Raw genomic sequence first — 16,566 nt, forward strand, 5'->3', positions numbered from 1 at the left:
TCTGTCAATAAGCTCTCTCTGTCCTCGCACGAGTGAGTACACTCTATTACGCTTGGAGAGAATTACAGCATATTGCATGCCTCACGCAAACAGCCATTGCGAGACGGGAATCTGATTGGTTTTGATTGACGTAGTGCCCAGCCTTGCCTGGCCACGGCTGTGAATAATTCTGGTACTGTAGTTAAGACCGCCCAAATCCCGTTTGCGCAGGCATTTTGGGGCGCAGATGATTTTGGCACGGCTCTAATTTGCGCTTGCGACACGTGCCGTGAACCTTTCCGCATTCCGGCCGAGAATTGCATCCCCAACATATTTCGGGGCTGTTTTAACTTAGAAATCAGGGAGGTCACGTCTACCAGACAATTATATCACTTTTAAACAGTTACATTTCTTTATAAATCATTACAAGTATGCTCCCGTGAGGTGGGGATGCCTTTTTTTGCTGCTGTGCGGGGGAGCAAAACTCGGCAGAACACCTGGTGGCGCAAGGCGGAATGCTATCTTCCCTGCCTTAAGGCATGCGCAAACAGGTGCGCAAGCGCTATTAGGGGATAGCGCCTGTCGGAAGATAGGGCCCTGAGTCCATAAAATAAAATTGGTTGCACAAAACACCCTTATAAATCTTCTCCTTAAGGTTAAAAGGTTAATGGACACCTTAAATCTCAACTCAAGGTGTTTTGGACAACCAGCCCCTGGTCTCAGCTCTGGAGTCCTGGGGCCCTATCTTGGTACAAGCGCTATTTGCTTTTTGCACTTGCTCCCTGGATTGCGTACCATTCTGCGTGTTTATGCTATCTTCGGTACAATAGCGCCCACTTTTGCGCCGGGTTTTCCGCCCCGGCGCATCTGTGGGTGTGCCTTATGGTAAACCAGGCGTGGCCATGCTAAATCCTCACGTTAGCTATCATCCCTGTGCACGCAATTCTTTGCGCTTAGAGCTCTGAAAAGCGGGTCTAAAACCTGAGCGCACCATTATTCTCCGCACTGCTCCAGCAGTGCACGGGGAATCCTTGGGGCCCTATCTTGGTATAAGCGCTATCTGCTTTTTGCGCTTGAGCCCGGGTTTGCACGCCTTACGTCTTATGCTATCGTCCGCCTCCCGCAAGTGCCAATTTGTGTGTTGGGCACGACACCTTCCAGTTTTGCGCCGGCGTCTGGGCCAAACACAGGTGTGGGCGTGCCCCAAGCCAATCCAGGTGTGTCCCCACAAAATCGTCAGCATGCGCACAATTCTTTGCGCACGGATGTCCCATTAAAATACAAATGCCAGGACATCAAATTCTGCTGCTAAAATTGGGTAACAGCAGATTACTCAGTGAGGCAATCAACTATTATTCACTGAAAAACGTGTATCACATGTAAAGTGCCACAATCATGCTGATATCCTCTTTCTACAGTGGGCTAACCCCCCTCTCTCTCTCTCCAAAACCTTGTGTGCACACACACACAGACACACACACACACACACACACACACACACACACACACACACACACACACACAGAGACACACACACACACACACACACACACACAGTAGATTTGAGCAAGTCATGTCGGCCAGTGATACACTAACCCCCTTCGCTGCAATTGCACGCATGCAATAGCCTATTAAGATGAACCTGGGACTTGGGACAATTTTGATATGTTGAAATAGGCTAGAATTAAATTCTCACACATCCCTGCCTATTAAAGAAACAAATATTTTTACATGTGTATGTTATCGCCTATTTATATGAACAAAACGTCTAATGCACGTGGACAACCATATGACACTTGCACATATGAATTGGAGGGAATGAAAGGAGCGACACTGATTGGTTGTGTGGATGATAACGCCCGCACCAAGCCTGCACGCCTCTGAATAATTTCCAGAGTTAATCCTGCATAAATCACTGTGGCGCTGGGACAAGTGGCATTTTGCGCATCACAGAGAATAGCAGATGATTTGGGAACGTCCATTAATTTGTGCTGCGCCCGGTGCAAGCGCTAAATTACCACTTTTGCCACGATAGGGCCCAGTGTTATAGTTATGTGATGGTGTTGATGAGATGCTGTGGAGATGTTCAAATTACGCATGGAGATTACAGTGTCCATCGTGCAATTTCATTCAAATTCATTTGCAGAAACAGTTAAATGCCATCCTTAAAATGAATAGACAACACCTGTTTGATATTCCCTTAAGTGCACATTAAAAAATAACATTATTTTGGGAGTTTATGTGAAAATTATGAGGTGAAAATGTTTTGTTAATATGATTGATTATACCCCCCCTCTCTCTCCGAAACCGCACGCGTGCACACACACGCACACCATACTACATCATACTGCATCGTCCAGATTAATTAATCATCAATGCCTTAATGCCAATTAATAGCCTACTATAATATTAGTCTACAATTATGCCTCCCCTTTGAGTAGCCTACATACATCTGTCAGTTCCCATCTCCCTCCCTCAGGAAGAAAATAGGATACAAATAGGGGGTAATGGGAAATTAATTGAGAAAACTTGGACATTGTAGCCTACTTGCAATATTATTGTCAATCAAATGTCCCTGTTTCCCCGTTGCAAACACATTTCTATTTTCCAGCCAACTAAAGAACCTGAATTGCATAAATTAAAAGCTGCAAATCACAGATGTTTTTAAATGATGTGATGATTGTTGTGAGATGTCAACACACTTGAGCACGCCCCCATTTTGCGGTGCGCTCAGCGCTAAACACGCGCAAGCGCTAAATTACCGCTTTTACGACGATAAGGCCCCTGGTCTCAGCTCTGAAGTCCTGGGGCCCTATCTATCTTTGTAGTAATTCACATGTATTAACTCTCACATCTAAAAAGGACACAGACTCACTGCTTGCCTCTAACGTGAAGGTGATAGTAGGAACTCTAGAAATAAGAAAATCCTTCAAGCCCTCCAGCTCCTCAGATGAACCAGTGAACACAAAACAAATCATCAATGTATCTACCAACATTTGACAAAAGAACAAGAAGGATTGTTCTTATAAACATAATCAACCTCAAATTTGCCTCTTTTTATATATGAGGTCACACCCATTCTCTCATTAACACTGAGGAAAGCCACAGGCTGAAACACCTCTGTTCACTGCTGCTGTGTGGATTAAAACCTTTTTTTCAAACTTGACCTGTGAGTGCTGCTAGTTCCATTTGACTTTTCAGTATTTGCTTGAGCCTAAACTGAGTGAAGAAAAGATATGAATATATAGGCTACAATACAATAAGCCCTATTGTATTACATGCCTTCATCTGAGAAATCCCTTGCCTCCCTTTCTCTCTCTCCCTATCTCTGTACAGGATATCTATCATTCTCTCTTGGCAATAATAAATAAATAGATAGATAATGATAGAGTTCATTTGCAGAAACAGTTAAGTGCCATTCTTACAGTGAATAGACAACACCTGTTTGATACTCCTGGGAGTGCACATTAAAAAATAACATAATTTGGGTGATTTATGTGAAAATTATTATGATCGATAATACAAATATGTGCCGGGTTCTCCACACCCACAAACGGTATTAACACTTTGAGTGCCACGGCCCTTGGGCAAAAGGTGCTGTACTGTGCCACATAGGCCGCAATGCATTTTAAAACAGTCATATAATTTCTTTAATAATTACTATGTAAACACTGAACATGCACAAATAACGATGAGACTCTCTTCTATCACCTGCAAAAAAAAGTTTATTGATCCCATTTTCCGTTCTTTAGTTATGAGCCGGAGAAGATAGCTTGTTTTGACCAAAAACAGCCACTTTGTTTCTAGAACCTGAGATATTCAGCCTTTTGTGAAAGGAAGCATTTCAAGCACATCATTGACTCATTGCTAATATTTTCTGATGTAATGACACCTCAAAAATAATTTCCTTCAATAAAAGAGTGAAAACAAAGGAATTTTGTTTGGCCAAATAATATTTTTAGCTGCAACCAGCAGCGCTGGCCCCTGCGTGCGCTGCTGGTTGCAGCTTCTTGCTGTTCTTGATTTACTGCTGGTGGGCATCAGATATTCTAGCTTGCGTTTGCTAATCCTGTCCTGCTGTCTGGGTGTTGTATTCTGCTCTGCGTGCTCTGCGTGCCCCCCCCCCCCTCCCCCCCCCCCCACCCCCTCAACTGCACACTCCTCCTTCTGGGCGTGTCTCTGGGGCTTTCTGCTGCCTGCGTTTGCTCTGCACTGACAAGTCCGCTACATCCAGCTTTTTTACAGCCGCGTGTATTTGTCACCAGCTCCAATGCTTCCAGTTGAGAATAATAACAACTCCACGGCTGATCATGCGAATGGGCTGTCGCAGCGGACACGGAGGTGCTCAATTGTGACAGCAGATTGGCTGCTGCAGGGGCACAGCTAACGTTATGCTTCAATGAAGCAGCTGCATACGGACGGATGCGATGCGATTTCCTTTTCCCCAACGACTTCTTCTGTGTGTTTTACTCCACTTTCTCTCATCTGGAGTGCGCTGTCGCCACCTAAGGGTTCTGTAAAATAGGTTAGACACATTCAATAGCTCTCATATTGTAAGAGGCGATGTAAGAGGCATAGATCGACACCCCCCCCCCGTCAAAAAAACAATTTCGAGTTATTGACGCCATTTGGCGTCGCTGGCAGCCTACGGTAAATTTCTAATGACGCCATATGGCGTCGCTGGCACTCAATGTGTTAAAGGGAGTGAGAGACGGGAATCTGATTGGTTTGATTGATGTGATGCCCAGGGTCTGGGCTTTACATCAATCAAACCAATCAGTGTGGCCTGCATCATTCCTGCCTGCACAGGTGATAAGCACGCCCATTTCATGATTTTGCATGGAGCACACAGGCATTTTGCGCAGCAGGGAGAATAGCAGAGGGTTTGGGCACGCCTCCAAATTGCACTAGTGCCCGCCGTTAAACACAGCACAAGCACTAATCAGTGCGTTTGCGAGACCAGGGCCCCTGGTCTCAGCTGTGAAGTTCAACTTCTTCTTTATTCTTTATTCAGATTGAGGTTCTGCTGGTTGACAGAGGCTCACTGTGAAGTCGTGGCCTCAGCTCTGAAGTCCAACTCCCATCTGACAGAACTGGACCTGAGTGACAGCAACCTGCATGATTCAAAAAAAGTGAAGCTGCTCTGTGCCGGACTGGAGAGTCCACACTGCAGACTGGAGACTCTGAGGTCAGACATCATATTTAATAATGTGCTGATATGAATATTATATGGATTTTGTAATGTGTGGACGTCTGTATAGAGTCGATCAATCTGAAATCAGACATGATCTGGTTTTAGGGGCTTAGATCTCAAATTCTACTCATGTTGTTAATCATTTTTCTCTGGAGAGGAGAGAGAGGGAGAGTCATATAGGCCCTAATTCACCTGATTACTATTTATGCAACTTCTTTGATTCCGTTATATAATACTTGCTTTCTTGCCTTTACAGGATGGCTTTACTGGTAATCAACCCACTTTGTATCATATATAATCTCAGTAATATAAGCACATGGGCAGCCTTTATCTTCTCTCTCTGTTTACCTCACGGAGAAAAATGCTCCTGCTCCTGTCTGCAGAAACTCTGCCCCCGTCAGCTGCAAGTCATTAATGCTCCTTAAGGCTCTCAATGCATTCTCTGTGGATGTGAGCATACTTAAAAAAATTAAATAAACAATAACAGCCGCCCTCGAGCAGATTCCACGTCTCCAGCAGAACTTCCGCAGCTGCGTTGTGACGTAAAACGCGTCACAACAGAGTGCTTTGCCAGAGGAGGAAATGGGAGATCTCCGTGAGAAAAACACAGAGAGAGGTAAACACTGCCCATGTGCTTATATTACCAAGATTATTAATGATACAAAGTGGGTCGATTACCAGTAAAGCCATCCTTTAAAGTATTGTATCTATTTGTGTTCTTTCTTTTTGTTGCATCAAACTCTTCCAACAGGCTGGCAAGTTTGACACAAAACAACAATACACCAAACCTCCATCCAAAAACACATAACAGTACAGTAGATCAGGCTGCCATCAAAGCCCTGTGAAGCTGATATTAGTCATAATGTTTATGAAGTCTGTCTTCAGTCAAATGTGAAGAAAGAGAAAGTGGATTATATCACACAGCATCAGACTCAAATGCTTCATGTATCACAAACATCCACCACTGCAAATTTAGCATGCTATGGCATGGTATTGTTTCAGTGGTGTTGATGTGACTGGAGCCACACACACACACACACACACACACACACACACACACACACACACACACACACACACACACACACACACACAGGGCCAATTTCCCCCTGCTGCACAAGTCGGTGCTCCAACCTCTGCCGATCTGGGGAGGGCTGTAGACTAGCACCATGCTTCCTCTGACACATGCGCAGTTGCCAGCCGCTTATTTTCACCTGACAGCGGGGAACTACACCGGCAGGACATAGCACGTGGGAGGATCACGCTATTGCCACCAGTTTCCTTCCGCCCCGAAAAGGCGCCCCAACTGACCAGAGGAGGCACTACAGCAGCGACCAGGACACACCCATAATGCGGCTTCCCACCTGCAAACACAGCAAATTGTGCCTGTATGGACGCCCGACCAAGCCGGAGGTAGCATGGGGCCGTGAACCTGCGACCCTTGTGTTGTTGCAGTTCCTTCTTAAACAAAATCATAGCCCCCCTACTATTTCTAAGGCCATGACTAATATATATATATATATATATATGTGGGATATACAGTATATATGGGATTTATATACTGTATATCCCCAGCCCATTCGCCCCCAGCCCATTCGGATTTCCATTTTAACTCACTTCCTCTAATCTGTTGCTTCCGTATAGAGAGCCGCAGTAACGAGTCCGGAAATCATCGATGCTAACGCCCCTGGTTCCATACAGTTTTCGCCTATGGGAGTTTTGAATGGGTTTTTGGCGCGATGCTTCTAATAATCTCTCTGGGCAACGCTGGCTTAATCAAACGCGAACCAGTGTTTAGTAACATCATCTTCACACATGAAGACCACTTTTATGAGTTTTGAAGCTTTTACATGCCGTTAAACGGGCGGCTAGCTAGCAAACGGCTAAATGAGACTACACTGCTGAGTCGATGTGGATATATACGTCAATAACGTCACCACTTCAAAGGGCGAACACGGAAATTCTCTTTCCCTCACCTGGTTCAGCCCCGTTCAGCCCGAGGTAATCAGTGCACACATCAACAACAGTCCAGGTTGACTGCTGACGTGACGTGAAGCCTATGCGACAGTGTGTAGTTCAGGATTAGCTTAGCTCGAGCATTTTACTTCTAGGGCTCGCATTTACGCTACAAAACTCATGAAAGTGGTCCTCATGTGTGAAGATTATCCCGCTGAACCTTGGTTCGCGTTTGATTAAACTTGCGTTGCCCACAGACATTATTTGAAGCATATCGCCAAAAACCCATTCAAAAATCCCATAGACAAAAACAGTGTGGAACCAGGAAGTTCGGGACTTCCGCATTCAGCCTACAAAAATACGTCATCCCTGCGGCTCTCTATAGACAATTGACCTATCGCTAAGCCCCACCCCCCGTCCTCACTAAGCCCCACCCCCCGTCCTCACTCGGACAAACACAAGGCAGACTGACTAGAATAAATGGCAGCCGTCACTGTCAAAGTTATATCCCAAGACGCTCTTCACAACTTTTTGAGGCCTGATATTGTCTAGAAGCCATCATAAAGTACTTCACTATGCCATGGAGGGCGATGTACAACATTTAAAGCTATCGCTAAAAAGAAATGAGATAAGTGCATGGAAACGGCTTTAACGAATCAAACCAAACATGCACTTTTAACGAAGGAAGACAGCGAGATAACCAGTGGGGATAACAGGCGACTGACATCCAGAATTTACATTTTATTCACTTGAGTAACCTCTCCGTGGATTATATACAGTATATGCCGAATTGAAGAGTGGCGCCTGGCAATCTGTTTTATGTAGGCCTACCTCTGTATAATCAACAAACGTTAAATTAATATAGTGTCGATGTTTTTCATAGCGAGACAACAGCACGCACACATGGGTGTAGCAGATCAGGAGAGGCATAGCCTACAGCAGACCACTTTTTCCATCATGTTTTCTCTTTAGACTACCTCACATTTATTTGGGGAACGAGATTAATTCCCTCGTTTTAGGGTTTGACTGGTGTCTGGTGATGTTTTAATCACATCAATCAATGCGCCTCCTCTTCAACCAACTCCGGCATTACGTGCATAACGTAATGACTGGAAACTCGCATAATTCAGCATTTTCTTTTGCCAACTTTCTGAATACCATGATGATATAATGATACTTTTGGATCACGGAAGGCAAATGAGGGAGAGCACTCATGCCGCTGTCACCACGATGCAGATTTAACGTCCAAAACAGCAGCATCATTGTGGATGTGAGTGGATCTACGTTTACTAGTTTAATATTATCAATTGCCTGGCGTCCCAGGATACCTCGTAATGGTCAATTTACCCCCATGCACATCGTTTGACCATTTTTTCCAACTTATAAATGTATAAAACCAGAGGAAACTCGCGTTTTCTAGTGCTTCTCTATGGAACTCTAAGCTGAGAATGTCCGAGTGTATTGTAGAGCTGCACGCGCTGTGATTGGCTCGTCTGCATTCGCGGCGGGACTTAGCGATAGGTCAATTGGATGGTTTAGGTTAAGTTAGGGTCCAGTTAGGGTTAAGTTCCCCATCCAATTCAAATTCTGCTTGTATTTCAACTTTTCCAGATAAACTGCCATCTGAAAATTGTGTCCCCAAAAAAGTGGATTCTGGACCATAACTAAATATTTATTTATTTATTTTAAACTACTTGGCATTTAGATGTATTCATCTGGTCTGTTACAGAAAGTGTTCAAGGAAAATGGGCCAATCCTGAAACAAGAGTGACAGTCTGTCTGGTTTCAGATGGAAATACTATATAAAGCTGACATGATGCTGATCCACACTGACAACATGCTGAAGTCCATTGGATTATAAGACACTGGATTGGTTAAAGATTTAAAGGAGTATTGTATTTTATTGCTTTTCTCTTTATTCAGATTGAGTGGTTGCAGCTTGTTAGAGACTGACTGTGAAGTTCTGACCTCAGCTCTGAAGTCCAACTCCTCCCATCTGAGACAGCTGGACTTGAGTTACAATGACCTGCAAGATTCAGGATGGAACCTTCTCTCTGTTGGACTGGACAGTCCAGAATGCAGACTGGAGACTCTCAGGTAAAGTCAGTTTACAGTTTTTCTCAGTTGATTCAACACATTTCCCAAACTGAGGTCCATTCTCTCAAAACAGGATTCCTGAATCTGCAAAGGTTGTCCTGAAGGTTTTACTTGATGATTTGACTTTTATTGATACAGCTTCACGCCAGTAAAGCTAGTTGAAAATAGAGCAGCTAGATGTTAAACAGTGGGAAGGTGACAACATCATCTACCCAGTTTTAACATCTGTCCTCTGGTTACTAGTTAGAGAATTCATATTAAAATGTCACTGAACACATTTAAAGCAGGCTAGTTTTGGTCCTGAATTACACTGTGGAGATAGTTAGTTCCCTGTGAGCTGAGACTGTGGAAAGCCTTCCTGAGCTACTGAGGCTGCAGATTTACTATCCATTTGTTTTTAAAGTGTTTCCTAATTTATATCCGCTTTTTTATTTTTTCATGGCTCGTTGTGCAGCATAACAAATCATGTGCCATTTTGGAGGATTTATTGATCCAATCACCTTATAGCACCATGTGTGGAAATCAAACCAGTTTTCCTGTCAGTGTTAGTGGGGACCTGCTTTAGACCAGGGCCTCAACAGTACAGTCTGTCAGTAGACATCTTACAATGATGACATTACATATAAGGGTCAGTAAGCCTCATCAACACAGTCTGTCAGTAGAAATAATACAATAATGACACAATATAACAATAGCATGTCTTCTTGTGCTTCAGGCTGAGTGTCTGTCAGCTGTCAGAGAGAAGCTGTGAAGCTCTGGCCTCAGTTCTCAGCTCCCAGTCATCTAATCTGAAAGAGCTGGACCTGACTAACAACGACTTCCAAGATTCAGGAGTGAAGCTTCTCTCTGCTGGACTGAGGAGTCCACACTGTAGACTGGAGAGTCTCAGGTCAGGATCACCATTACTGTTTAACAGACCATTTAAAGTCTACTCTACATTCGTATGAAAATACCTGAACTCTCATTTTCCTGCTGATGTAATTTTTGAAACCAGCTGAGAAACCAAAATGCAATGATCTTTGTTCTCCAAATATTGAGTGAGATGCAGCCCTTTATGTCTTGACTGTTTACAAACTGTTTTGAGAAAAACGGCCTCAAAGTTTGACAAAGTAAGCTAGTTATACTTGTCACCCTAACTTCATGAGCTGCATTTGAATTTCACAATAATCGCTACAGAGAATGAAAACCAATGGTTTATTTGACTAAAATCTTCTGAAACCCCAAAACAGCCAAAATCAGCATTTTCTTATAAAATCACATTTCTACACAAAGAGCGGGCCTGTGCTACATGTGACTGATTTTGTCTGAGCATGTCACATATAATAAGTGATTTCAGAGCAGTTTATTAATGGGAATATCCAACATGTAGCTGGTTTTAAGAGCTTCCACTGAGAGCTATGATCTCTTTTTGTAGAGGGTTAGGTTTAGGCTCAAAATAAACAATGACAAACTATTAGTGTTGAGTGAAGAAGCTGAATATGTTATTACAAAAAATTTCATTTCAGGCGATGTTGAGTTTCATAACTATGCAAAATCACTATTTCTGTAGGTTTCAGTGGTTAATGTTGCTACTGAATAAAAGTTGAAAGAGTCCAATTTAATATCAAACACATCTTTACTGCCACAATACTCCCCTTAGTTGTAACATTGAGGCTATGCAATACCTGACTGCCTTGAAGACAAGAATATAAAGTAGTTAGCAGGACCAGATGCAGCTGGAGCAGTTTGTAGAGTTTGAATGAGGAGAAAACCTCCTGAAAAGTCACATTGAACACGTTGGTGAACACATTCAACAACAGATCCTCCTGGAAGACAATACAGCAGCAACTGGTCGGCAGTTACATTGCATTTCTTTTCGTGGTTCACACTCAAATTAATATTTACAGTGGCAGTGAGCTTCAGTTGGTGCTCTCCGCTGAAGGCCTTCAATCTGCCAGCTGGCTGCCATGCAAAGAGCTGAACTTTGTTACACCATAAGCAATCGTGCTTTAGAGCAGTGTTTCTCAACTGGTGGCTCGGGACCCAAAGGTGGGTCACGGGGCCTTTTTGAGTAGGTCGCAGATGTGTGCATGAGAAAAACATTTGTCTACTCATTGAGAATGCTGGCATCGGCGGCCAACATTACTATCTTTCAGATGCTAGCAGGCCCATTTTAAAGCGAGAGTGAAGATACTAGTACCATATGAAACTAGAAGACCTAATGCATCCATTGGTACCAACATGCCATGCTAGCTTGTTGTGAAGACGGCTAAATTACCCTACAATTTAGGCTAAATTCTGTAAATGACTAAGGGAAAATGTTGGTCATGAGGCTAGACCAGTTGAGAACCACTGCTTTAGTGTGTGTGTCTGTGTGTGTGTGTGTGTGTGTGTGTGTGTGTGTGTGTGTGTGTGCAGGTTGTCAGGCTGTCAGCTCACAGAGGAAGGCTGTGCTTCTCTGGCCTCAGCTCTGAGCTCTAACCCCTCCCATCTGAGAGAGCTGGACTTGAGCTACAATAATCCAGGTGCCTCAGTGAAGCTGCTCTCTGTTGGACTTGAGGATCCACAATGGAGACTGGACTCTCTCAGGTACGGAGAGCAAATGTCTGTTTGTGAAAAACTGATGTTTGGTCAGGACCCCTTTTCAACGCACTGGATACTAGGGCTGTGGCGAATCACTTATCTCCCGATTCGATACTATCACGATTCTTGGGTGCCGATTCGATTTATATTGCGATTCTTAAGTATTGCGATTCTACGATTATTGCGATTCGATATTACGATTTATTGCGATTTTTGTTTATTTTTTTCTTTTCTTTTTTCAGTTTGTTTGCTTTTTTACACTAGATTAGAACATGGGAAAAGTTGAATCATACACTAGAGACTGTATATTATATATCATGAGTAGGGCTGGGCGATATAGTTAAAAACAGGGGCGGACTGGGATCATAATTCAGGCCGGGCATTAGATACCAAGCAGGCCAGGCCGATATGGGCCAACGCGTGTGAAATTTGGGCCGTTTGAAGCCAGATTTGGGCCGTTTGAAGTCCAATTTTACAATGAGATGCACCCACTTTAACCCTGAAGTGTAATTATTACTTCAGACTAACTAATAAAGTAATAAAACCACTAGTAAACCAGTAGGCGGCGCCTGGCCTGCTGTTCAGTGAGTGGCCTGACTGCAAGCACCCAATTTTTTTTTTTTTTTTTTTTTGCGATTATCGATTCTGGAATAAAAGATCGATCCAAAAAATCGTGACATTAAAAATCGCGATACTTAGGTGAATCGATTTTTTCCCCCACCCCTACTGGATACCCCTCTTTCCTCATTCTTCAACACCACAACAGCATAGCAACAACTTGTGTTGCGGTTATGTTTAGGCACCTAAAGCAACTTGGTTAAGGTTAGACAAAGGGTTTGGGTTAGGCAGGCTTAAATAATATTAAATGTGACTTACGGTTTAAATGTAGACTTACTTTGAACATGCTGGGAATCGAACAGCGGTCTCCAGCATTGAAGACAAGGGTATATACCCAGCCTGTTCATGCCCATTTTCTCTGCCCGGAGAATAATATTCATGTATAGAGTCGTTTCCATGTTGCCAGACACTATAATGACAGTTTGAGTCTCCCAGCAGCAAAACAAGCAGTTTTAGCGAACGTTGAATGACATTGCGCAATTGCCCGACTGGGTTACACTGGTAGTTGTTTGACGAGCTGTAAACAAGGCTATCTCGGTGAGTACTCAACCAATTTGAAAAAATGATGTCATGATGAGTCCCTTAGACACATCCAGTGTGGAAAATAGGGTCCAGGTTGAAAAAAAAACAAAGTTATCCTTTAAGGTGTTGTCTTGCTGGCTTGTTCTTGATTTACCACAGACGTGATGTACCATGTTAGAGGTGCCCGTCTTGTGGCTGTCTAGAACAGGGATACTCAATTTGCTTTGCCCGGGGGCCACTTTCGTGAAATGATAGAAGGCCAGGGCCAGTTAATAAACAAACAATATACATTTTTCTCTAGCGGATTGTAGGTTTTTGGGGTGTCAGCCGGAGTTTGGTCTGACAATGTTGTGCACACCAGATAGTTAGTTAGGTTAAGTACATACATAAGTGCCTGGGTAGCGAGCAGGCGGTATTTGACAATTTAGCAGCTAAATAATAGATTATTGAAAGATATTCCATATTCCAGACTGAAATGCTGTAACAGAAGTGGAGTATTGGCCAGAATGACATGAACATTTGGACACTTATTCAGCGGGTATCTTGCATGCTGCGTTCAGGTGCACTGTTTTTGCAATTCCATCGCGTGCCACACAGGGGCGCCCGCGTGCTGCAAGTTGAGTATCACTGGTCTAGAACATACACCACTTCACAACCGTTGAAACATAACCAGCGTTTGACTCATCCTCATTTACAACTTTAAAGAATTTCTCCCACACAGCACTTTTCTGACCTTTTTTCTTAGTTTTCAAGTTCCCTTTCTTTCTTTCTTTCTTTCTTTCTTTCTTTTCTGGCTTATTCTGCCTTGCACCCATGCTTGTTTTGAAGGACCCACAGTCATGTCAGGCTAGACGGCTGGCTAAAAAGGTGCCTGACGAAAAATGAAGCTTAATATGTTCATAGACTAGAGAATGTAATTAATATTAATTGTCCTCTTTAATGATACATCATGTCATCCGCTCGCAACCCATCCACATTAATCATAGTTATAACTGTGGCTCGTGCATCTCTACTGCACCATGATATCAGCACAACATCGTTATCAGACGATAATGGCTTCGCCTTATAATCGGAAATGTAATTTCTGCCGATATGACATACTGATAAAAAGATGCTGCAATTATGCTCAAATGCTTGAATGAACGTTGTTGTTGTCGCTAGCGGAACATAGATAGCTCTGTGGAGCCGATGGGAGCTACTATATGGTTGTGCTAAATGATAAGAGCTGATAATCTGTTGAAAATGTATTTTTCCTGGTTGAAAAAACACAGTAATAAGCAGCGGGACTGCAAACTGTGCTTTCAGAAAGGCTCTTATCAAGAGCGGGACCGCCACTGATGTCTGATATTGTGGCTAACCAGAACTTCTCGTTTGGTCAGGAAATAGCTATGTATTTTGCTGCTAAATCGAGCTGTGGCTCCTCTTTGTAGCTTCATGCTGTTCAGTTCACACAGTTCAGTTATGGAGAGAGAAGATTTTGAATGAAACTGAAACGTTCAGCTGTTGATCCTGAATCTGAGAGTGGATTCAGTCGCTTTGAATAGTGTGAACCAGAAGCGGAGTGGACAGCCACACACACTCACACACGCGCACACACACGCACACACATGTGCGCATTTTCAAGACCCGGCCCCGCGACGTGCAATACCGACCCCGCTCCGCGAACCCGCACATATGATCAATCAGTACCGCAACCCACCCCGCCCCGCAGACATGAGACCCGCGCCCCGACCCGGAACCGCATATATATAATAACCATTAATCTGCAGTGCAAACATTTTGTAGTGACCCTAACGAAACTGCCACCGTTTCACACGGGAGGCGAACAGCAGTCTTTCTGGCCGAGACTCGTCAGCTGATGTACGTTAATTAGCTTTTAGCAGCTGCTAGCTCACTAACCAGCTGGATAACTCTGCAATCAGACACTACAGCAAGCAAAGTGATTTACCAGCTATTTCCAATATGTCCGGTATAATCCATACTGCCTTTATGATCGCTGTTGCAGGAACATAAATCCACTTTTACAACGTTCAACCTCTCCACTTTCACGGTATGATGACATGTTGTTGCCTGTTGCTATGATGAAAACAGCCAGTGGGTATGGTTGTAGTGGAGGCTAACGTTAGCCTACTACAGTATCTGTCCGCCTCGTATTGTCTCCAATCAATCACCTTGACCCCGCAGCTGAGTTTTGAATGTGTTGTGCAGTCCATAGCGTCACACAATGCACGGTATGCGCATACTTGAAACGATGCCGGTTATGTAAACAAAGCAGAAAACGTGCATCAGAAACTTTTCTCCTCTTCCCTCTGTCTGCATCTCAGAGTCAGACCAGCTGCCAGACACACCCCCTGCCTCAGTCTGAGTGCAACATAAATACATACATTGCTCATACGTTGTCGTTGTTCCACCTGCACAAACGCACAAACGCACACACACACACACACACACACACACACACACACACACACACACACGGCCTCTTGTTACATGACGTCAGGCTCCACACTCATTACTCGTTACCTAACTTTATGATGGTTAATTTAAAGAGTCTCTCCTCAACACTGCAGCTGCTCCACCAGTTATTCTCTATCAGTCTGTCTCCTCAACACTGCAGCTGCTCCACCAGTTATTATCTATCAGTCTGTCTCCTCAACACTGCAGCTGCTCCACCAGTTATTATCTATCAGTCTGTCTCCTCAACACTGCAGCTGCTCCTCCAGTTATTCTCTATCAGTCTGTCTCCTCAACACTGCAGCTGCTCCTCCAGTTATTTTATATCAGTCTGTCTCCTCAACACTGCAGCTGCTCCACCAGCTATTTTCTATCAGTCTGTCTCCTCAACACTGCAGCTGCTCCACCAGTTATTATCTATCAGTCTGTCTCCTCAACACTGCAGCTGCTCCACCAGTTATTATCTATCAGTCTGTCTCCTCAACACTGCAGCTGCTCCTCCAGTTCTGTGTCTTGAGGCCAAATGTAGTTTTTCTTTAAAGTCTAAAGTTCATGAGGTGGGAGAAGAGAAACCACGCCGCTGTCTGTCAGTGGAGGTTTATTAAAATCTGATAGAGAACTGAGGCCTCTGATTACTGGTGCTACTAGTGTCCAGTAAACTAAAAGCACAGGAAGCCGCCATATTGGTCTGCAGTAAATGTTACTATGGTTACAGACATTATTGACAGGAGTGGAGTGACTCGTGTTAGCATACAGACTCAGTCTGGTCATGTGACTCAGGTCTCCACCAACATGAACATTGACTCTGATTCATGAAAAGTCAGTGTGAACAGCTGCTAGAAGCTGTGAAATATTGTTTGATGTTAAATGGAGGATATGAGTGATGGCGTCTGGAAAAATCCCTCCTATGGAAGGTTATGAAGGTTATTTGTTCATGATCAAAGAGATGATGCTGTCTAACTTTATTTACCCCCCTCCCCCACAGTGTGGACCATGATGCAGTGCGGTGGTTGAAACCAGGCCTGAGGAAGTGTAAGTGTGTATTTAGTTTGATTCAGTTTCTATTGAAATAGAAAGCTCATGTGTGACATCTATTCATTCAAATCCTATTCTGAAACAAGATGGCTGACAAAATGTGTTATGATGAAATTGAAGAAATTAACTGTCAGTCTGTTAATACCATA

General features: G+C 43.7%; 1 protein-coding gene and 1 long non-coding RNA gene across 2 annotated transcripts in view; both read left to right on the forward strand.

Moving 5' to 3' along the window:
• The window catches only part of LOC310791112 (NLR family CARD domain-containing protein 3-like), a gene marked incomplete at both ends in the record, with an annotated part of 18,081 nt that extends 12,100 nt beyond the window's left edge, over positions 1-5,981 (forward strand). Inside the window, 2 exons of the mRNA XM_083652813.1 lie at positions 4,994-5,111; positions 5,925-5,981. Coding sequence (XP_083508939.1) covers positions 4,994-5,111; positions 5,925-5,981 — 175 coding nt within the window. The remainder of the gene's footprint in view (positions 1-4,993; positions 5,112-5,924) is intronic.
• LOC310791015 overlaps positions 1-16,566 on the forward strand; it is a 95,479-nt gene that overhangs the window by 27,675 nt on the left and 51,238 nt on the right. The gene's annotated exons all lie outside the window — the stretch shown is intronic.

The sequence above is a fragment of the Poromitra crassiceps genome (assembly GCF_964638095.1).
Source record: "Poromitra crassiceps genome assembly, chromosome: 16".
NCBI lineage: Eukaryota > Metazoa > Chordata > Actinopteri > Beryciformes > Melamphaidae > Poromitra > Poromitra crassiceps.